General features: G+C 42.1%; 1 protein-coding gene across 2 annotated transcripts in view; it reads left to right on the forward strand.

Moving 5' to 3' along the window:
* ADRB2 (adrenoceptor beta 2) overlaps positions 1–22,582 on the forward strand; it is an 83,501-nt gene extending 60,919 nt beyond the window's left edge. For both annotated transcript variants that reach the window (XR_007244090.1, XM_048491746.1), the window contains exon 2: positions 21,166–22,582. Coding sequence is in view for 1 of the 2 variants with exons in the window: in XM_048491746.1 (XP_048347703.1) it covers positions 21,166–21,200 (35 nt within the window). In the remaining variant the exon portion in view is untranslated. The remainder of the gene's footprint in view (positions 1–21,165) is intronic.
* Positions 22,583–24,684: the final 2,102 nt, after the last annotated feature.

Here is a 24,684-nt window from a genome sequence, read left to right on the forward strand (position 1 = left end):
AAGGGAAGTAATAGTACTACTCTATTCTGTGTTGGTCAGACCTCACCTGAAATACTGTTTCCAGTTCTGGGCAGCACAATTCAAGAAGGATATTGCCAAGCTGGAGTGTGTCAAGAGGAAGGCAACCAAAATGGTCAAAGGTCTGGCATACTTGCTCTATGAGGAGAGACTTAAATAACTAGGTGTGTTTAGTCTGGAGAAGAGAAGGTTAAGGGGTGACATGATAGCCATGTTTAAATATTGAAGAGGGAGCAAGCTTGTTTTCTGCTGCTCCAGAGACTAGGACAAGGAGTAATGGATTCAAAGTACAAAAGAGAGAGAGAGAGAGAGAGAGCGATTCCACCTAAACATTAGGAAGAACTTCCTGACAGTAAGGGGATTTCAACAGTGGAATACTCTGCGTTAGAGCATGGTAGAGTCTCCTACTTTGGAGGTTTTCAAACAGAAGCTGGATGGCCATCTGTCAGCTTTGATTGTGTGTTCCAGACTGGCAAGGGGTTGGGCTGCATGTGTGGTTATCAGTATCTCATAAACATGTTATCTGAAAGAAACCCAGGAATACGGTCATGAGGAAGCAACATTTCCCAGAAATAGTTCCAACAGTTAAACTTGCTGGTGGGAATTGTAGCTTTTTCAAATTCCACAAACTATTGCCTTACATCTGGAGAAATATTTCCATCACATGGAGCCAAATGTTTCCTCCTTAAAGGGTCATGATCCATTTTCATCTGAAAGAGCTGAAAATAATTTACTCCAACTATTAAAATGTTCACATGCCGATAAGGAAGACTCCTTTAACCTTGTCTTGTGACACCAGACGTTTTGCATCATCCCCTAGCACTACCCTTACTCTTTGCGTCATGTCCCAAATGGACACAGGCATTTGGCCTGGGCTTATATACACCTCCTCCACCCAAATATTGATTTCAGCAGTGTTGGAAATATAAAAAAAATTAAAACCTTATATTTTAGTGTTCCCCCTATACAGTAGCTAGCCTGTTTTGACTGATGTTTGTTTTCTTCTGAGTTTCCTCTGTGATATGTCCCAAGGTTGGAACTGCTGGTGAAGTCTGCAGTATGATGCATCCCAGGTAGAATCCATGAACAGGCTTGTATTCATACAAAAAACTTCAGTTAGATGAATATAAGGCCTCTATGGTGTCTTCCTCACTGATCTGCTTCCTCACTTTGGGGAAGCAATTATTTTCCTGCTTCCCCCAACATCATGGTGCATTTGTGTACCTCTTAACATTTGTGTACCTGCTTTGCTCCAGAGTTTTGGGGAAGATGCCAGTAAAGCTGGGATGACTGCTGTGTGTGTGTGGGAAAATTGGAATTTTACAACTCACATGGCAGCCATTTTCTTTTACCATTCCCTCATGGAAATAATTTCCTTCCCCTACCACATCATAATGATACCACGTTATAACGATGCAACAGATTCTCTGAATTTCCAGCTGTAATTTATTGAAGTCTCTATCCTTTTCTTTGTGGAGATACCAAAAAGGTGGGGCATATCTATACAAGGTAAGGAGATAGAAATCTACACTTAAAAATGAAAGCTAGGAATTCAGAGAGCCTGTTGCACATACCATCACAACAATATATTGATATAACAATATTCTAGTGCTGATTTTTTTAAAATGTCAGGGGCATTTTTGGGCTATGGGGTGGTAGCCACTGCTGGGGTATTGGGACAGGGAAACTGCACAGAAATCTGCCATGTGGAATACTCATTGCTTCTGTGCTTATTTTGCAGCCATACTAGCTATGAGGAAACCATGAAACCCCATCCCTATGTGGAAGATGCCTGTGTGAAGAAAAGTTATTTATATATTTATTATATTTATATATCGCTGTTCCCATTGCAGGCTCAGGGTGGCTTCCAACATATCAAAGTACAATCAACTATAAAATAAAATGTTAAATAATGCCACCAATATAAACAGAAGGAGGAGGCCATTCAGAAGGTACAACTATAGCTGATTCAACCAAAAGTCTGGTGGAACAGCTCTTTCTTACAGATCCTGGGAGTTTCATTAGGGCCTGCAGGTCCGGGTTCTCACTAGAAAGAGCATCCCATGAGGTAGAGGCCAGGGCCAAGGAAGCCCTGGTTCAGGCCAGCAGGACAACTTTCAGGTCAGGGACAACCAGTAGATAGTTATTTGCTGATCGTAGCATCCATCAGGGGACATACTGGAAGAGGTGGTCCCACAGATACAATGGTCCCAGACCTTTAAGGGCTTTAAAGGTCAACCCCAAAATTTTGGACTTGATTCAGTCCCCACCCAGAGCCATTGTAGCTGGAGGAGCACAGGTTGTAAATGTGCCCTCCACGAGATCCTGGTAAGGATCCATGCTGGCGCATTTTGCGCCAATTGGAGCTTCTGGAGCAAGCCCAAAGGCAGCTCTGCATAGAGTGAGTTGCATAGATGTGACCAGAGTTGCATAGAAGTGAGCTCCCAGGCACCTGGTAGGCCACTGCGAGTAGCAGAGTGCTAGACTAGATGGACTCTGGTCTGATCCAGCAGGCTAGTTCTTATGTTCGTATGTTCATTGTCTGGATCGCTCTAGCTAAATCAGTTTGGACAAGTAGGACACTGCTAATCTCACCTGACACAGATGATAAAAAGAGACCCACCTGGTGCAGCTAATTGACAGCACTAACCATCGGTGTATGGGAGTGATATGATAAGCCGCATGCTCCTTCAAAAAAGACAAATGCTTTCTTTTGTGAAATATTGTGTGATATATCAAATATATAATGGATACCAGCTATACCCAACAACACTATCCAGGATTAGTAGTTTTCTACTCCTGATTGATACCGGATACAACATTTGATATGCTTCTCTCTTAAGAGGATCGGAAGTCATGCATTAAGAGTGACAGACACTTAGAGAATCTGAAGTTGATACAGAGACTCAGTATAAAATACTGGTTACATTAAGGGATTGTATCATATATTAACTGGGAGCCTAGCTCCCAGCTTCTTTGCAGGCTGAGCCCTGTCCTCCACGCAAGGCCTGGGGAGGCCTAAATCTGGCCTGCACAGAGGCCAGACAGGGGAAGGGAGGGGCTCTCACACACAAATATGAGAAGACCCATCAACCTCCACTGAGAAGCATTGCGTTGACCTGCCCTCCATGGACTTATAGTTTTTTTCCTTACTGTACAGAAAAACTAAGTTGGTCCATGGAGGGCAGGTCATTCTTATTTCTTTTATTCCTACATTCCTATTATCTACAATGCAAAAAGTTCTAAAACTGAGGGGAAAGGAAAGGCAGAGTAATTGATTAAATCAGTGTCAGGGAAATTAAAATAATTACACACAGTACTTTCAGTTGTTGATGAGTGCTTTGCTGTGAATATTGTACTTCATTTCTGGGGCTTATATGCAGAAGGCTAATTGCTTCCATCCCCTCCTGCCATGGTTACACTGCCAGTCATTAAATGTCAATTGTCACATTTAATTTCCTTGCAAAATGCTTCCCCTTTTGATTGCCACTAGCAACCCTATACCATCTCAGCTCCAGGCAGGCATTCACGATACCCCCTGCCCATACTAATAGAATATCATGGTGCACTTGAGGCTGGCTGGGACAATCATTGTGAAACAGAACCCCGAGAAGCATCTCAGTACAGGTCTCCTGCTGTTAAAACACTAATAGCATAAACCTTCAATGAGTGGCACTCAGAATACAATAGCATCATTTATGTAACATTGCCCAGTTAACTGTCTTCACAGTTAAACCTGAAATCTTATTACATTAAATAATGGTTCTGAATGTTTGGCTTTTATTGTCAGGAATTTTATTTAGGTAAAAATCTATATCAATTTACTTCTTTGTCTCCTAGGTAAAATTCACCTTCCTTCCTTCCTTCCTTCCTTCCTTCCTTCCTTCCTTCCTTCCTTCCTTCCTTCCTGTTTCCTTACTAAAACAATTAGTGATCGATAAGACCAAATATTTTGTAAATTTAGAAATACATCTCTGTGCACTTATACAGATACATGGGGTTGGATCCATTGGCTGTCTTCCATCAACTCTTCTTTCAATATAGAGTTATTTCTTTGAAGGACAACTTTTCTCTATCAGAGGAAGTGTTTCACCTTCAAAAGGAGTCATTCTCCATTGGAGAAAGTCTATCTCCCTTCAAAAAAGATTTAGCAAAAGACAGTCATAGGATCCAGCTTGGTGCAGGGGAACCCTAGACTTGGAGTCAGTGAGATGCCAGAGTAAACAAAACAGATCTGACATAAATATACATTATCAAGATCTTCATGGACATCAATACATTGTTAGTTCCATATTTTGCTACCTATAAATTTCCCACCCAGGTTTCCTATGGGCGATCATGGTTTGATGACAAATGTATATACATGAAACAGCTTCTTTGTACACTACAAAATAGAGTCAGATTAACCAAATCAGCCCAATCAGTTCAACAACATATATACAATTTTACTCATCCTATAAGAGAAAGGAAAAAAAATCAAATAATATCTTGTGAAATGGGAGGAGTTAGATTCTAGAATTTCTCAAAAAAAGGTGAAAGATTTTGGGAACTGATAGCTCAAGGTACAAGGACTGGCAAATATAATCATAGTATTCATGTAATATTTCTACTGAATCTTGGTTTAATCATTTTTTTATATATAATAGATCTTATTTAGATTATATCACTGAACCAATTAATCTGTACCCCCTTCCTCATTGGGAACAAAATACAATTTCTGAGTGCACTCAGTTGATTAACTCTTTAAATGCTCAGTGAAGCCCCTGGAGAAGCTACGATCCCCCCTGAGGTATATAAAGTAAATGTTCACTGTTGTTCTGCCATTTTCCCCGCATTGTTTACTGAGATTGACAATATATGCATAATACCTCTAAATTGGAAGCAAAACATAATTGTCCTTTGGCTTTAAATAACTTAATAGCAGCTGGAACACAGTGACCACCTTTTTGCTAGAAAAAATTCTATACAGTTGGATTCTATATAAATTCTATACTTCTATATAAATTCTAAAATTTATATAAATTCTATATATTTATAGATTCTATATAAATTCTATATAAATTCTATACTTTTCTGTGCATTCATTGGGATATGTTTCATATGGGAATTCCTAGAATGTGAGGCTTGAAAGACAATGTTTATAAAATGAGACCTGTTCTAGAAAAATCCCATTTAGTCTTCATGAATGTACTCTAGACTTATTTGCACAAGCCATTATTTTGGTCTTCTCATGATTTCTAGCTAGCTCAGTTGGTAATAATTGGCTAGTGAGAGTAATGCACTCCTTTGGCCAATAGGAGTCCTCGAAAAAAGAATTGAGTCATCTGATAAAGGAGCAGAGAAATATGGTTTCCATCAATTTTGGGGGGATGATAATTGAGATGGGAAAGTATGTCATTGATATAGAAGTTAAACAAAAATGGAACTAAGATGCAGCCTTTCTTCAACCCTTTTCTTGTCTTATTAAATTAGTAAGATGACCTTGTGGGTTTCATTTAATTCTGATAGCTCTATTTTCATGCAGAACCTTTACCAGAAAAAAGGAGCCGTCTGTCAGTGGGAGTACTACTCAATCTATCCCATAAGGTATCTCTAGAGGTTGATTCAAATGCTGCTTTAAAGTCAATAAAAGCAACATAAAGAGATACTGTGGCGTTTGAAGAATATTTTGCCAATAAACCGTCTGGAACCATACAGTGATCTAAAGTACAATATCCCTCTCTGAATCCTTCAGCTAGAAACCTAGCTTGGTTCAAGCCAGTCCCTGAGCTTCCAGTACAAGTGCCTAGCATAAAGTTTACTTATTGTGCTAAGCAAACTGATTTGGTCTGTAATTAGCTGGGTCATTCCTATTCTCCTTCCCACCCTTTCACGAGTTTCCCTGTTCTGTCTATTCACCCTTCCTATCTGGTCAGAAAATCTGATTCCTGCTCTATGTTGATGCTATGGTCATTTTATCCCTCACTACAGTAGCCTCAGCAGAATGCTAGCAGGACCGTCTTCTTACTATGATTCAGAGCATCTAAAAATTAGCTATAACAAAACCCAAATGGTATTTTTTTGATAATTCCAGGCCTAAATATAAAGGGTCCATCAATTATAATAATATAAGTGAACAATGTTGTTCTTTGAAATATTTTGGTGTTGCTCTTTACCTGTCCCATCCTCCCCTGAGGTTTTGAGATTCTGCTCTGCCTTCCTTCACAGGCCCTAGGATGGCCCACCTACTACTGGCCTGATCTGTTCTTAGGTATAGCCTTCTGCCTGAGCTGCACCTCCCATATGAGGCCTCCTCTGGGTTTGCCAGGTTCTGAGGCTACTGTAGTTGCATTATCAGACATGGCCTTGCTGTAGCTGCTTTTCTCGCAAGCACTTGTTGGAATGCCTGCCTCTATGGTACCTGGACAAGGCTACCACCTGTCAGTCTCTTCTGGGGGTGAATGTGGGGGTGGACCTGCCATTCCTGGACACCCATTCTAGCTTAGTTTTTTATAAGCAAATGGTCAAATGACCATTCCAGGAATGGCCTTGCCATGAATCAGCGCAAAGTAATTGTTCCAGGGAGTAAATTCCAAGCAGGCTTTTGTTCTCCAGTTTTCAATCTTCATCCATGTCATTAAGAAAGTAAGCTCCAATTCAGGAGAGGAAATTTTAAATGTTTTGCTTCCAGTATTAATCAATAAGCTCTCTTCCCATACCAAAGCTCTTCTTCCCATTCATTACGTGAAAAGCAAATAAGCTGTTACTTTTGAAAGAAGATTTGCAGGCAAGCTATAATTCAAAGGCTAATTAATGTTCACTGATTGTATGGAGACTCATTAAAACTATACACTGGCAGAGAGTATTTACAGACTTTCCCAGTCACTGCACTGGTATTGTTTAAGGGCAAAGTAAGCAAAGAAGATAAATACAGAACTTTACTTTGTTTATTCCTGCTGACTTGCAGATGTTCCCCATTCATGATAAGCGTCAAGAGTTGTCCCTTCCTGGGAGGAGAAGTGAGAAACAATATTGTTCCTTGGCATGTGAGCACCACCAAGTGGCAACGTTCTGGTTCGTTTATGTGACAGTGGTGTGTCACCTTCATACTTACTGAAGTGTGTGTAAATGTACAAGAACTTTATGGCAAGATGTTTAACATTGTAATGCGGCCGCTATGATACCTTAAGGTTCACACCTCAAAAGGCATCTATTACATTAGTAATGATTCCCTAGATGACTGTGGGTCTGCATGTTGCTGGGGACAAGCCATTCTAACTTACACACAGAAGAAACAGAATATGAACTGAGCCCTGAGTTTTAATTTGATGAAAGCTTGAATCCAGTGTTTCCTTGCAAAATTAGCATCTAGTTCCAGTAAAACACTCCTCAGGTTTCTTTTATACAGACAGCAGGGAGATGCATCAACCAGAATTGGTATCTTCCTGTATGCTTGCTTTATTCACACAGACCCCAAGTAGCATGTAACTGAGTCATTGTGAACACCATCACAGCTGGATATGCATGTGAAAGGCCCCTTTGCACAGCAGCCACATGAAAAGGACTTTTTTCTTCACATGTTTCATATCATCATTGCTCCCCCTCACACCACACCCTGCCAATAATATTCTTAACGCTTTATGAGGAACCAACTAATGTACTATTTCTAGGGTTGTGGCCATTTTCCCCACTATTTTTAGGATTTGGGTTTGTCCCACCCAGAATTTTTCAGGAAAGTTTTTAAAAGCTGAATACCTATACCAGTAAATTGGGAGGAAGGGGCAGTTGACTTTTTTCAGACACCTGAAAAAAATTGGTCCATTAAATACGGGGAAATGTGATGGCTCGGGGAGGGGGAAGCTGTTTTTCATGGTATAGGTTCCAAATTTGCAGGATAGCTGTAGGGTCCTCTCCTTAGAAGCACTCACATTTGGTGAAGGAGATGCTCCCAACTATTCAATGAAGTTTTCAGTTGTTTCCATTGGAAGATAGGTCACTCCCTTTGGGGACCCATAAAATTAGACATACACACCCAGCCTAAACTTCATCACGCTTGGGGTTTCTTCTGATGCTAGATTATTCCAGAGCCTTGGAGCAATTATGGAGAAAGCCCTAACGCATCCCCCTACCCCCACATCTCAGTTTGGGGAGGTACCCACAGAAGTGCGCCATTGTGACCTCAGTGTCTGGCCAGGCACTCCTTCAGATAGGCAGGGCCCAAGCAGTTTAAGAGTTTATTTGTCAATGTCAACACTTTGAATTGGGCCCAGGAGTGATTGGGAGTCAGTGCAATTCCTTAAGGACCGGTGTGATGTGTGTCCAGCCAGATGTACCAGCTAACAGCCTATCTGCTGCATAATGCACCAACTCCAGCTTCTAGACCATCTTCTAGGGCAGCCCCCAATAATCCAATCAGCGCATTACAATAGTCCAATCAAATGGATACAAAAGCATGCAAAACTCTGGCCAGGTCCTCTTTGTCCAGAAATAAGCAGAGCTAGCAAACCAGATGAAGCTTCTGGAAGGCCTTTATGGCCATCGCCATCACCTTAACCACAGAGGACAGTGATGAATCCAGGAGCATCCCCAGATCTTGCATCTGGTCTTTCCTATTCCCCAGAGCCAATTCAGCAAAATACCATGGTCTATAGTAGCAAAAGCTGCTGAGAGAGCAAGGGTGGATTCTGCACAGCATAATAATATCAGGTTAGATTCATTATTTTTGAATCCAGATCTATTTTATTCCATTTTTGTCAGTCACATGGGTGCCAGTTTTCTGTGAAGGTAACAATCCACTTTCTTTCTGCCCCTTCGTTGTACAACATGAAATGGCACTCACAGTTGCTGCCAAGGGGATAAAACATCTTTGGAGGACATTTCTGAAATGGCAATCTCAGCTCAGCAGAAACAAAAATGACATGACGTGAGAATGGGCAGCTGGGTGGGAAAAATATCTTATGCTTTGTTTCCCAGAAGGTTGCTGTAACTGAATATTTCTCGTAAAAACATATTTCAGACATTACCACAATCCTTACATTTGCATTTCTCATAATTCCCAACTTTTCAAGTAGAAGAGTAATTTTATAACAAGCCTATTTTTTATAAAACAGGAATGTTCAGACCCTCCTGTGATCCTTGGAATTTTGGAAAATATACTAGTTGTTTCTAGTGTGTCAAAGCTGACAAGAATTCACTGAGTTGTTAGCATATATCATATATATCTTGATTAGCCCAAGTGAGAAGTATATGTCCCAAGGGGTATATGCCAAGCTGTTCTGGATGACAAAAGTCAGGTCAAATACAGGAATGCACTTAAGAAGCCTTAGGCATCTAGTTAGCTTTCATATATCAGACCATTTGACTCCTAGAAGAGATACATCTCAATAACACTTTAAGTCCATTATGGGTACAGTACACAAGCAGTACTATTAGAGAATCTCTGCTTCTATTTTAGGCTTTTATTAAAACATAACTACTGCAGTCTTAAGGGAGGGAAGGCAGCATGGTGTAGCCTTATCCTGTCAGATCTTGGAAGCTAAGCTTGGAAGAGAGTTCATCAAGGAAGGCTGTGCATAGGAAGGGAATGGCAAACCACCTTTGCTTCTCACGTGCTCGGGTCACCATAAATCAGCTGTGACTTGGTGGACTTTATGCACACACACACATACGCTGCACTCTTTTTGTGTGTTTGTTTTTGTGAGAGACATTAAGCTGACTTAAGGTGACCCTATAGCCGTTGTGGCGAACCTTTGGCACTCCAGATGTTATGGACTACAATTCCCATCAGTCCCTTCCAGCATGTCCAGTTGGCCATGCTGGCAGCGAGGCTGATAGGAATATCAATCCATAATCCCACCTCTCTGGAGAATGCAAATATTTCGCCACCACTACTATAAGGGATTTTCAAGACAAGGGATGTTTGGAGGTGATTTGCCATTGCCTGGCTCCATGTCACAACCCTGGTATTCTTTGGAGGTTGCCCATCCAGATTCTAACCATGGCTGACCTTGTTTAGCTTCTGAGATCTGAACAGATCAGGCTAGTCAGAACAAAAAGCAGCTGGCTTAAGGCAACCCCATAAGTTTTGCAAGGCAAGAGATGTTCAGAGATGGTTTGCCAGTGCCATCCTCTGCATCACTCCCCTGGTATTCCTTGGAGGTCTCCCATCCAAATACTTGCCAGGGTTGAGGAAGAGAGTATGTGGCCAGCCTAAGGTCACCTACCAAGCAGAAAATGGGGATTTGAACCTGGATTTTCCAGAACCTAGTAGGACACAACCACTGCACCATGCTGGCTCTCAAACACTGCAGTGTTAACACAGGTTAAATCAATAGAAATGTATACCATCCATAATTGTTACATAGAGCATTAAAGGAGGACAATTACATGAGTCTATAAAAATATCTTACTTCAAAGATAAGCAGGTCACGAGCAAGGAGCCCCTGCTAAGAAGGAGCTCTGAATCAATGCTTAAAGGTATTGTCGAAGGCTTTCACGGCCGGAATCACTGGGGTGCTGTGTGGTTTCCGGGCTGTATGGCTGTGTTCTAGCAGCATTCTCTCCTGAAGTTTTGCCTGCATCTGTTGCTGGCATCTTCAGAGGATCTGATCCTCTGAAGATGCCAGCCACAGATCCAGAGGATTCAGATCCTCTGAAAATGCCAGCCACAGATGCAGGTGAAATGTCAGGAGAGAATGCTGCTAGAACACGGCCATACAGCCCGGAAACCACCCAGCACCCCAGTGTTTAAAGGATTTAATATAATCTCCTAACAATAGCTGCCCACTTAATAAGTAAACATATCTTATAATTTCAAATACCATACAACATCATCTATACTTGAAATGTTTTTTGAAATGTTAACAAAAATGTTAACAAAAGGCTAATTTTTTGTTAACAAAGTCTACTTAAAACAATGATTTCAAGTTTCCCATACATATGAATACCTTTTTGCTGTCTTCCTCCACCCTGAACAATATTTTAATTTCTGTGAAGTTGGACATTCTTGCCAATCTCAGATGTTTCTGTATCCTTAGAAAGCTTGTAATCAACGCATCCCCATATAATTGATCTACTACTTTGTTTCTTTGGATGAATCCCTACTGGGAAAATAAACTGGTTTTCCCCTGGTTTCATAAGAAATAGCACCTTTTCATCCTGTTCTCTGCCTCCCCACTGCAGTGTGCATCTGTTGATGGGGTCAAAGTTAATCCCAGGATCAAACACTGTAACTAATTCCACAAGCCCGCAATCTGCTCTGCTGTGAAAAGGAGACACACACACAAGGCCTAGGAACTGAAGAGATTGTGTTCAGTCGGCAAAACACTCTTCATCTTTTATGTACCAGATGAAAAGGTTTCTGCTTTACCTAGGGTTTTAATTAAGTAATCTTTAAACACCATTTTAGTGTGCTTTTATTGCTGTATATCAGAGCTCATTAACGGTCAGACTCTGGAAGAAGCCACAAAGGTTTCCTGGGGACTTGCATCCAGTGCATTGGAACAGAGCATCCAGCAAGGGAACTGAGGCTGGAAGTTCAGCAAGAGAGGCTGTGGGGGACCAGGAGAGAACCCATGTAGTTGAGTTTCCTGAACAAGGACATACATGCTCCATATCAAGAAAGAATAGAATGTATAACTTTATCCTACTACTAGAGAAATCTGTACAGATTCAGGTGAGGACCTGATTTCAACCGTATAGCATCTTTAAACAGCCAGTCATGAAGGTAGGACATCAGCAGTGGAGTAGAGATTATCTAGTGATTTGCAGGGAATGTCACATGTATTTTGATTATCTGCTCACTGAGCAGAAACTATGCTCGTCTGCTCAATGCATGAAGTTCTTGGCTCTCAGAGAACAGGTTCCCTTTAGGTGAAGGTTACCAACCAGGAGTAGCTGAGGGAGAGAGAGGTATATGGGCCTACTAGCAATCTCATTCCTACGCTTAAAAATGCCTGACACAGAACCTGCTCTGGAATGAGGGCAGCTCATTTGGCGTTGGAACAAACTGAGACATTCATTAGAGGAAAGCAGGGTAAGTCCAGGAAGGCAGACATTGAGAGGGTTTTCTTCAGGTGACTTTTGTTTTGAAGTGTCTGATTTAGTGAACCTGGCCAAATTTGACTTCTGGATTAGAGAGATGAGGGAGGTCATAAAAGCTGAATTTCCCTCTGGGATACCCAAGAAGCTGCAGATAGCTAGAATTCCACACAACATCTGATTTTTTACTTTATAAAACAGATGTTTAGGAAAACACATCTCCTTTTTTAAAAAAAGTTATCTCTCTTAATCTTATTCCTCTTTTGTGTGTAGCAATAAAGGATGTATTAATGTTGTAACAGTAATACCCTAATTTCCATCACAATCTTTGGACAATTTTTGAGCTGAATTCTTGTATCATTATCTGTAATTTTACAGCTGAGGAACTCTTGAGCTGATCCCCAGTGGTGGCTCAGAGTCTGAGCCCACAAACTCTGCATTGGTTTCCACTTGTGGCCCTGGGTCGGACCTCACAAGGGCCATCTCCTCCTACAGCTCCACTGTGGGGGTGGAGACTGGGCCACCCTCTGGCTCCTCATCTGAAGAGTTCTCCAAATCCCTGGGCTCAGGTGAACCTGGCTGGTCCATAACACAGAGAGCTTTACCCTTGGCTGGAAACAATCTCCTGGTGACCTCAACTAGGGCCAGGGCCTTCTCATAGTGGCCCCTGCCTGGTGGAACTCTCTGTCTCATGAGACTGAATTCTGTGGGACCTGTTCCAGTTTTGCAGGGCTTGTAAGACAGAGATGTTCCACCAGGCTTAAGGTTGAGATATTCTACAGAGGCTTCCCTCCCTTGTTGGACCTTCCACCTGGACTCTCCATTGTTCCATCAGGTTCCTCTAGTTCAGGGATCTGCAACCTGTGGCTCTCCAGATGTTCATGGGCTGATGGGATTTGTAGTCCATGAACATCTGGAGAGCCGCAGGTTGCAGACCTCTGCTCTAGTTGTATGTCACCAACACCATGATATATTGTGTTTTTGACTCCCAATGAAAACATTACTTTTCATATAATATGCAGAATGACGTTAGCTATGGGTGCCACCTTCTTAGTTTGTTAGTTTTGTAGGATGTTTAATATGTATTAACATTGAATTTTGTATGTTTTTAACTCAAACTTTATATTTGTATTGTGGATTGTAAGGGCACATCTCATAGTCCCTTTGGGGTCAGCCCAAAAAATGTAAATGGCACATGTAGTGTGACAGTGTAAAAAATGGACTGAACATAAACAGAATATGGACTGTCTTTTCTCTTAAGTGATCTCAGTGATCTTTTCTCCAACAGTGATCAGCTGTATATAAACTCTTCAGCTCCAGCAGTCTTACAAAAATAAACCATTTCTTAGCTGAAGAAGATGAAAGCAAATGCTAGATGCTGAGTATTTAAACAATAAATGACCAGAGTTGGAGAATGTTCCAAGTTGTCCTGACCTCAGTTTTATCTAATATCCTCATTTTCTGTTAATTCTCTGACAAGAATTTGCTAGGAGAGAAGATCATACTGGGAGCAATTGCTGCAAAACTTTACTTAAAGGAAATGGCAAAACAATTATTAGTGCAGGAAATTCTCAGCCTTAATATTACTTTGCAGATTCAAGTAAAGCTTGTTTCGGTTGTAACTAAAATGCAAGCTTTGTGCACAGCTTCACAAGTGTTTTATAGGGTTATGTTAGTATCTAATCTGAGTAATGTTTGATTTACACAGAAAGAAGCACAGTCACAATTATGTTGTCTTCTTGTACCTGAGGCCGTTTCCCCACTTTTAAAATGACGTCCGTTTCGTCTGGTCCAGGACCTTTTTAGCGCGAGGGTCGTGTTCCCCGGGCTTCCCCACTGCCCCGTGCCCTACGCGGGGTCATCAAAAGGCGCCATTTTGAGCAGCGCCAGAATGACCCATGCTGAGAGGGCGCAAGAGCGGCAGAGTCGGGGCGGCTGCGTTGTAGCCGCCTCTGTAGTGGGGAGTGCAGTTGGACCCCGCGCTACTCGGCGAGAGTAGCACGCAGCAAACAGTGAGTGGGGAAAGGGCCTGACATAACTTCAGCAACAAGAGACATATCTTCTTGGGAAATATGGGCTGCTCATTTTTAGAACAATAATATAATATTAACACCCATTCACGGAAGATTGGGGCCCTTTCCGCACAAATCCCCTACAATGTTTCCAAACATTTTTAGCCTACCACCCCTGCCCTTTACAACAATATGTGTCCACATTCATCCTCTCTAAACGATTCCTGGCTGCCATTATGTGAGTTCTGTGTTGAATTGATGCTTCAGTGCTTTGCAGTCTCCTGCTGCGATTCTGCACTCCGTGAAGACTCAATGCTTTGAAGATTGCCCCCCCCCCTCCATGAAAGAACAAACAGAAATGCTGCAAATAATCAGGAAACTGAGTGAGCTCAGAAAATGGCACTGAGGAGGAAGTTCAGGGAAGCAGAGAAGCATGGGAAACATAGTACATAGATTGCACAGCAACTGAAAAAGTGTTGAAAATATTTCAACCAGAGAATTGGTTTAAAAAGGGGATTCATTTAAAATGTTTTCAGGCTGGAAATACAATGTTTTAGGAACCAAAGGGAGTAAAATCAATGCGGAACTTTATGGAGGAAACATTTTATTTCCCACCTCAAAACATTTAAAAGGTCTGTGCGGAAAGGGCCATTATCATCACCATCACCAGATGACTGCAACTAATTTAGAATAGCAAACATTTGATTTTAGGAAGTAATAATAATGATAGTTTACAAATTATAAACCATATGAAAATTGTTTGAAGGTTTAAGACATTTATTTTATCTAAATGGAAGAGAAATTGAAATACTATGTTATGAACATTTTGCAGCTTCTGTAATAGTGTTGCTGTAGCTTCACAGACATCCCCCTCAAAATAACAACAACAAAGGAAAAACAACAGGTGCCTAGGATCACTAGACAAAACAAACTTTATTCATTTACTTTTTACATTGAAATCATGTGCAAATGAGCTACAAGCAGAGGAAACCTCCGGGGAGCCTTCAGAGAATCTCTGCTGCAGCACACAAAATGGTGGGCATGAGTTGCAAAAATGGAAGTGGGAGGTTTGGGTTGGCTAAATAAAGCATTTCCTGCCTGCTTTTGTTTGTTCAGCAGGCGGGAAATGTCTTCGATCTGGGTTAGCGATTTTTTGGGGGGGAAATAAAACATTTTGTTTGAAGACATTTTGGGGAAGATGGCTGTACAAACTTCTGCCCCCAAATCTATATATATAAAAAGCTAACCATCCTTTTGTTGGTGACTCCCTAACGCCGAAACAGCTGGATGGATCACCCCCAAATTTTCACATGATGTCCTTCCCTGTTGTGGGCAGGTAATCGGACCTTCAAATCACCAAAAGTCCATACACCACCAAGAGCCCACAGAGTAAAGCGTCTTTTTTTCCTGGCAAGCACCAGGCCTCCTGGAAGCTGGCTGTGTTTACCTGTCATCCTTAGAATGTTTGTGCAGCCTGTCTGTCTGTGGCCTGAGGCCTTGGTATGAGAGACCTTAGAATATTCTACGGCGCCATGGATGGGCAGAGATGAGCACTGAAAACAGTGAAATAAGAAGTAATACTGTTGTTAGAGTAATACGAGGTGGAAGTGAAACTACATACACACTTTGCCGTGTGAAGGCGTCAGGTGGGAGTTCCCCCCCTCACCGCATGAGTAACTTTCACTCTCTGTGCCTCACCCACTGCTACCACACAATACACATCCAGCTCATCCTCACACACCTCACTCTGCCCTCCCTCACATCCAACCACCACTTACCCACTTCCTCACCCATATTCGCCACAGCTCTCTTTTACTAAAAGCGGGCTGGAGTTTGCCTTTTTCTTCTAAGAAAATCCGCGGGGTGGGGGCGAACCAACACTACTGCCACTGCTTCTTTTGCATGTGGCCCTTTAAAAAGCCTCACCCCCCTGCCTCTGCTGCCTGACTGGGATAGCCTCCTTGCCCCAGTTCTGCCTTACCCAAGCCAGGACTGTGCGTGTCAATCAGCCTCATGGACAGCAGGATTCGCACTTTGGACAGTTCCGTTGTGGAATGGAAAGGGTTACCTTATACTAAAAACCAAGATAGCACCATATAATAATGTGAATTGAAAAGGGAAAGAGGGATTCCATTTGACCACCCCAAAAGAAGAAGAGAAAGAGGAGGAGGAGGAGGAAGAGGAGGAGGAGTTTGGATTTATATCCCCCCTTTCTCTCCTGTAGGAGACTCAAAGGGGCTTACAACCTCCTTGCCCTTCACACCTCACAACAAACACCCTGTGAGGTGGGTGGGGCTGAGAGAGCTCCGAAAATCTGTGACTATCCCAAGGTCACACAGCTGGTGTGTGTGGGAGTGCACAGGCTAATCTGAATTCCCAGATAAGCCTCCACAACTCAAGCTGCAGAGCTGGAAATCAAACCCAGTTCCCCCAGATCAGAGTGCACCTGCTCTTAGCCATTATGCCACTGCTGCTCCCCAAAGGCTATGCTGGGTTTCATTGGACCTGAATGGACATCTGTGTGGGTTGCAGACTGTGATGAGAAGGACAATTGCCACAGCAACTCGTGGCCGGGCCCCACTAGTGCTTTTTAAAATGTTCCCAGGACCCTTTATTTCTGCTGTGGGGAAATCACCACTGTCTGCTATGGCTACCCTGGCCCTATTCATATTCTTGAAAATGCAACTGGAGACCAAGGTGCCAAAGTAAGCCAGCTCAGAAGGCTTTGGCCAGCTGCCATGAGAGTCAGACATCATTTTGATCAGATCAGCAGCCTTCCCAATTTTTATATCTTCATTAATAAATTCTTAAGATCCAGTTCAAATATTCCTGAGGTGCTTGGCTGGCTGCCTCCAATGTGCCTTAGAGGACACTATGGTGAAGTGGCCTTCAGAGTGCTCCACTGCTGGCACAAACTGTAATTCAGTCGGCCTTTGCCAACAGCTCTAAAGAGTGCTGAGCTGTGATATCATGAATTGTGATTTTTGTGTCCACCAGCAGGCACTCCTGGCCTCAGGCACAGCAGATAGAAAACGAATGGCCACTCATAAGCTCAAGAGGCTTTGGAGTAGGTGGCTATGTATGGCATTCCCATAATGAGAGCCAGTAAAATTCCTGAGCAAGGCAGGATTTAGAGACCTTGTACACAGAAGTTATGGCACCCTGAGTTGTTAATACCTGAAGGTTAGAAGATGATAAAATATTTCTAATAAATACATACCCATCTGCTGGATTTCATAACAGTTACAATGACCAAAAAGAAGTCTATGGAGATATTTGATAAAGGAAGGATTTATTAGTATGAATATGAGAATAGATTCCATTATGGAAAAGCCAAAAGGAAAAAAAAGAAAGTAATGAAGTGAAAAATTATAGATAGGAGTTTTATTACATTCCTGTCATGCTATTACTTGGGTGGATTAAAATAGAGAAATGTTTAATTAAATAGCACATAAAGATATGAAGACAATGCACAGCTGAGTGGGAATTAAAAAAGGTTGGGTAAATTATCTCAGTAAATTTTATCACTATATGTTCTTAGAATATTGTGTGGTTTCCGGGCTGTATGGCCATGTTCAGTAGCATTTTCTCCTGATGGCAGGCATCTGTGGCTGGCCGATGCAGGCGAAACATCAGGAGAAAATGCTACTAGCCCATAAAGCCCAGAAACCACACAACACCCCAGCGATTTAGAATTCTGCATAGTTGTAATAATTCAGTATATTCAGAATCCTCTAGAAAGTAGGCTGGGTTGCATGCGAAATGAAAATGAAACGAATTTCCCAGACAGTCAGACAAGGGATGTGTGAAGCTGAGGGTCCCTGATTGGTGTTGCCACGGTTTACCAAGGGAAGGGGGACTGGCATGAGGGAAAAGTTAATGATTAACGTCTATCTGCACTTATGGAATATCAAAGTTGCCCCACAAAACTGAAACCTCCTTTCATACTGATTCTGGAAAGCCCACATCTCTTCCTGTGTTGGCCTGTTTTACAGATGTTTCCCCCATGGCCAAAATATCCCAGGGGAAAACCAGGATCATACATACTAGGATGTTTCCATCTCAGTTTTTCCCTCCACACAGCAGCCCGGCAGCATGTTCAGGTGGGAGGACGAACTTCAGGTGATTATGCACAGCTCCTGGTTTAGTTTCATTTTCCTTGTCGACATTGCTGCGGATGCGCAAAGTGTCCTGTTTTTCTGCCGTTTTGATTGGCTGCAGCTGGTGAGGCGGGAAAAATAAACTGGTCCATCTCCCGCATGGGAGCAGGATCAGCACGTTTTTTTTAAAAAAAGAACCTCCAATTTCATCATTTTTTGAAAGGCCTGGAATAAAGGAAATCTTGCGGGGCGGGCCTGAATTAGACTCAGAAGCCATGCAAAAATCATGGCCGAACCGGGATGGTTCACTTTCTTAGCTGAGGGGAAAATGCCACAGATGCAACTGTATATACTGAATCACTTAAGGTTATGTGTTAAAATTTGACAAACTAAGTTCTTGTTTGTGATGTTCTGCTAATATCCCCTGATGAATAACTGTCTCACTGCTGTGGTAAATTTGAAAGTGAAAATTTGAAACTACACTCTGAAAGGACAGAGATCATGCTGGTTGGAAGAAAGGATTGGTTTTTACACCTCACTGTGCTCTACTGTTGGGAGCCTCAAAGCAGTTTACAGTTACCTTCCTTCTCCCCACAACAGGCATCTTGGGAGGTAGGTGGGCCTGACAGAGTTCTGAAAGAACTATGTTCATCCAGCAGGCTTAACATGGTGGAGTGGGAAATCAAACCCTGTTCTCCAGACTAGAGCCCACAACTCTTAAACACCACACCATGCTGGCAGTCTTGAAGGACATGGTATTCCCCACTTTTGATGGAGTTCTGCTCTTTTAATTAAGAGTCTTGAGTTTATACTAGGCCCAGCTTTATTACTGGAGAAGCAAGTTAATCCAGTTTCACAGAGAAGGCTTTCTTGCAATTCAGCCTATCCTGAAAGATAGCCTCTTACCTTAATGCATCTTACTGCACCACCTGGATTATAATGGTCAGGGTCCCGCTCAACCACTAGCAGGGCATAGATGCCAGATCCAGGTTGGGAAACTTCTAGGGATTGGGGGGTGGAGTCTGGGGAGGACAGGGACCTCAGTGAGGTGCAACATAATTGGGTCCATCCTCCAAAGCATCCATCTTCTTCAGGACAACTGACGTTTATAGTCTGGAAATAACTGTAATTCTTGGGAATTCCCAGGTCCCACCTGGAGGCTGGCATCCCTAACCTGAATTCATGCCACAGTTACATCAAGACTAGACTACTGCAATACACTGCACATTATTCTCTTCTCAAAATCAATTCAGTGTGCCAATTGGTGCAAAATGCTATGGCTTGGCTATTGTTGGGAGATAGATGAGGCATGCATATTACTTCCATCTTGCAGGCATTTCGCTAGCTGCCCATCAGTTACCAGGCTGAACTGAAGTTATTAGGTATCACCTGTTAAGCCCTTCATAAGAACATAAGAACAAGCCAGCTGGATCAGACCAGAGTCCATCTAGTCCAGCTCTCTGCTACTTGCAGTGGCCCACCAGGTGCCTTTGGGAGCTCATATGCAGGATGTGAGAGAAATGGCCTTCTGCGGCTTTTGCTCCCGAGCACCTGGATTGTTAAGGCATTTGCAATCTCAGATCAAAGAGGCCTTGGACACTCATATTTGCAAGACTGCCATATCCCCTATTGTCCACCACCACCATAGTTTTCTGCAGCTGCCAACCTGCACATGGGCAAAATCAAAATTGTTCTTACATGTACCTTATCTATTGCCCCCACCCACCTTATGAAATGGTCTCCTTGAGGAAACCAGTCTCCTGGCTTTCCACAAACTATGCAAAATTGAATTATTCAAGTGGGATTTTCTACACAGGTAATAGATTTCCTCTGTACTAAACAATTCACAAAATTGCTTGGAAAAATTATTAGGGACTATGGTCTATCCTACTGTGTATAGCTTGCTGAAACTAAGATCCTATTATAGAATGTTTCATTATTTAATGTGTTACGTTAACACTTACACTTTGCTTGAGTTCTGTAATTATACTTCTGGTTGTTTCTACAACCCTGATCCTATTGCATTGTTTATTGAATGTCCCATTCTTTGTTTGTATTGACCCACTCTGTGGCCCTTTCCACACAGGCCAACAAACCCAGGATATGGACAGTAAAAAACCCATGGGGTGGGGGGGGGACTTTGTACAGATCCTGCCCCTAAAGCGAGGTTGCCCGGTGTTAAGTCCCCCGAACCAGGTTTTTTGAGAATCACACTATCCGTGATTCTTTTGTTAAAATCTAGGTTGCAGCCACTTGCGAGCAAATAGCTAGCCAGGAGGCACTTTAATCAGCCGCGCTTCCCATTTTTAAAAAGTCCCCACCTTGCAGCTGCACAGCCGCAAAGGGTTACAGGGATGACTCATGCCATCACGAGACATCAGCATGGCTGTGGGGGTCCAGGCCTGCCTGCCTGCCTAGCTACACAGTGGAGGGAGGTAAGTTAAGAAAAAAGATGTGCCTCAATGTGAAGGCATTACAGCAACCCACATTGTTTCCATGGGCTCTGGTCGCTGCCTGCATAGAGCATGTGAATGCAAAAACAGGAGAGCAGGTTACTTTATCCCGACTGCAACCCGCTCTCCCTGTGCTGTGTGGAAGGGGCTTATGTAGCCCTCCTTAAGACCAGGTGAGAAAGGTGGACAATAAAAAATATAAATATATACAATAAATAAATATTACATTTTGTATATCTTTGCAAGCAGCATATACTGGGCTGAAGCAGTCATTCTCTGACGGTGGTCTTCATGGAGCCATACAATTTGAGCATTGTGGGAAGCAGGATATTGTATTAGAAACAGCTTTGTTCTGATCTTCCAAAACAATAGTCAGATTCTTATGTTTCCATAGCACATATTCACCTGCATTGGAAACAATTATATAATTTGTTACTGGTTCTGGCAAAATTAGGGTTGTAACCTTGGGTGAGGGCACATTCAAAAAAATACAGTTGGGCTACATCACTTTGAGGGGGCTTTCTCATGCCTACCTGACCAACCATATTTCTCTCTACTTTCCAGAGATTCCCGGATGTCCTGGAATGGTTGACAGTTGAATGGGCCAAGCATTCCTCCTCACCAGCTGCAACTCAAAGAAGTCTGTGAAGAGACAAACCCAAGTTCAGCCCTACTTCTATCAGTATGGGGAACTACTGTCCTTTTCCCCAGACATTTCTTTATGGAGAAGAAACAGAAAGGGCAGCTAGTAAGCCAAGAAACCAGACTGAGAAATGTGGGGAAAGTGAAGCAAATGAACCATTTCAAGGACCCAACTACATTAACAGAATCAGTTCTGTAAAACAGTCATGTTTGAGGTAGGATTGGGGGAAACTACATACACAGTACAATAGTGAACGGTTTTTTCTCCCCAAGCCAAAAGATGTGAGTCCCTAGAGGCGCCATAAGAGTTAACAAGTTTCTCACCCACTCTGTGTCTACAGCAAATATTTTCAAGAGACTGAACATTTTCAAGAGTACATTTCTTTCATTATTCACTTGTGGAAGAAACATCAAACATCTGGCTTCCAGGTGGAAGCAGTAGAATGCTGGGATGATGACTATATCTATAGCCAGCCCAAGCCATTCAAATGTGAGAAGGACCTTGGAAGGAATAAACACAGAGGCACCACAACAACTCAGTTGGTTAATACTGTGCTTTATATGCTAGCGTCTGAAAGCTTTTTACTGACTCCTTTTTTCCCAAGCCAACGTCCCTAGAGTCATGTGATACCATACAGCTGTGGGTAAATTATCACTCTGGGATAGAATTTAACAACTTTTCCTCAGCTTGTTCAGACACAGCTCTTAATGATATGGCTTTCATGCAGTCTAAGAAAGGACCGGAACTGGGGACCTGAAGGGCCCAAGATTATAAGGCAGCTGCACTATTTTTATTTTTTGTTTACTTTTCAACATCCAGATGCTCATCATTTACATTTTTGGGAAGCCAATTTTTCATGCATGAGCCTAAAATGGTGACAGAATAACTGAATATTTCTTTTCGAATCTTGAGAGGGCTGAAATTAATTACTCGTCTCCCTTCAGATAATGCCGTCAGGTCCTGTCCCAGCTGCAAGGAGGCAGTTAGACCATTCCATACCTTGGACGGAGGGAAAGAAGCTCTATGCAGTGTTTGAAAAAGACAGATGAATGCTGGGGTGGGAGGATTCTGCTAGGAGGAGAATATGGGAGTAAGTGACAGAGGGTGGCTTCGGAAGAGGAAAGAATCTTCACGTTGTGGTTTTATACCTAAGCCTCTCTCCCAATACTGATATGTAAAAATGTAATATTTTCCAGCTCGGCTTAAAAATGCAGAAGCCACTAGTTGGTTATTTTGTTAAAGACTCTGTCCCATAAGACTTAAGGGATGCCTGGAGCTGTTCACAAATTATTTTCAGATGTCTATGAATATTGTATAATAAATCACAGGTGTCAAACTTGCGGCCTTCCAGAAGTTATGGACTACAGTTCCCATCATCCCCTGCCAGCATGATGCTGGCAGGAGATGATGGGAACTGTAGTCCATAACATCTGGAGGGCCGCGAGTTTGACACCTAAATATCATCCTTCCTGCAAGCAGTGAGATGTTGCCCAGAATCAAAAAGTCTTTCAGGCTTCACATGTATGAGTAAAGAGATGGAGAGATCTGTGCTAAAAATGTGGGAAAGATATTGGCCAGAAGAGCATCTGGCATCTTCGCCATTTTTAATGACAAATGATTGTATTGATGTTTACTCTGAGTGACTGTGCCAACATAAACCTTTACTCGTCAGCTGGTTTTTGGCTACTGGACCCTGAAGTATCATGCATCAGGAGGGGAAGAAAGGAATCCAGGCTGGGAATGTTTGCTGTGAAATTGAGACACACTGGGCTTCCACCTGTGCTGCTGTACAGTTGTGACAAGTATTTATTTATTTATTACATAATGCCATAAGAAGAGATTGTAGAGTTTTTTTTTTAAAAAAAACTGTTCAGATATACACAATGTGAAGAAAGGAGCAAGGCTGTGCTTGTGGCCCTACCCATGATCTTCCATGCATGTAGACCTGAGTCTTCAGAAAGCCCTGCATGCCTACAAATGATTAAACATAGGTTTTGTACATGTGTTTAGAACCTTGCTTTTCATAGCATTTACAACCACACAAAAATGCCCATGTGCATCTAGGGCTTCCTACAGGAATTCATCTGCACTCATGAATAATGGGGGGTGGGCAGCAGAAGCACTCCTATTTCCCTTTATGGAGGTTGAATTGTACACAGTTTGTACATCTGAACAGGACTTTTTTCTAGCCTTTTATTCTTCTTTTCTAAGGAAGAAGGCAATGACAAATTTTATAGTGCAATGAGCCACTGGCTCCATCCAAATAAAATTGACAATATTGCATTACAATTTTTAAAATCTTTGAAGGATCATTTACTTACTTATAGATTTGCAGTCTGCCATTTCCTTCTAACTGTTCAGGTCCAGGAAAGGGACTATATAAGTACTTCTATATATGCTTCATTAGCAACTTTCCCCAGAAGCATTACCTTTCCTGTGTTGCATTTCCTTCCCAGTGCTGCTTTCTTGGTTACGCCATGTGTAGTATGAAAAACAAATCTGATTTAGTACATAGCCATCCACTGTATGCCTTCACTGTGTATAATCTGCATGCCTAAAGCCTCAGTGGATATAAACCACCCTGGTCTCACTGAAGTTATTATGTTTATCTGTGCATATTTCTCCAGCTGAGTTTCTCCACTATGACTTGCAGTCATAAGCTGTGAGTCAGTCACAAACCAGCTGTGGAGACACAAATTGAAATTAAGCCGGTTTCATCAGTCACTGACACTTGACCACCATCTATTCATATTTGTCCCATAGAAGCAGCATGACCCAACAGAACATGTATGGTTTATCCTACTACAGATTTAGACTGTGGTCATATGAGATGGGGAGTAATTTTTACTGAAATCAAGAAGTTATTTAACTGACAACTAGTGGGTTGATAAAGATTGGATGTTATCATGAACGTTAAAAGTTACAGGGTTTTCTTTACTTTCTACCAACCCCCAATAGCATAGTTTACATACATTGCCATGTCTGCATCCTCTTATTCCTAATCTTCAGTAAGTGATCTGCCATGATTGCACTAGAGCCTTCTTGCTGTTTCTCATATCTATAAATCCATCAAAGGGGTCTTGGTAACAGATCCATGTTCCAGTCTCTAATTGCCTGTATACGTGACAACTGAAATTTAACATTATAGTCACAGAGCTGACTAACCAAACTTGTAAAAGCTTTGTATCAAGAAAACCAGAGATCAGTCAGCTGATTGTTGCAAGTGATAGAATGTCCTGGCTGTTTCCAGTTTTTCATGGGTGCCTCTAATCTGACAAAAGCATACACGTTCATGATGTAAGGGAAGAAAATCCAATATGACAGAACCACATATCACATTTCTGTTAGTCAAGAAAATGCATTTTGAATGAGACAAAGCACTTAATGTGTACACTAGTTCAACATATTACTTCTGTATAACCACTTGACATCATTTGCAT

This window comes from Sphaerodactylus townsendi, linkage group LG03 (genome assembly GCF_021028975.2).
Source record: "Sphaerodactylus townsendi isolate TG3544 linkage group LG03, MPM_Stown_v2.3, whole genome shotgun sequence".
NCBI classification, from domain to species: Eukaryota; Metazoa; Chordata; class Lepidosauria; order Squamata; family Sphaerodactylidae; genus Sphaerodactylus; species Sphaerodactylus townsendi.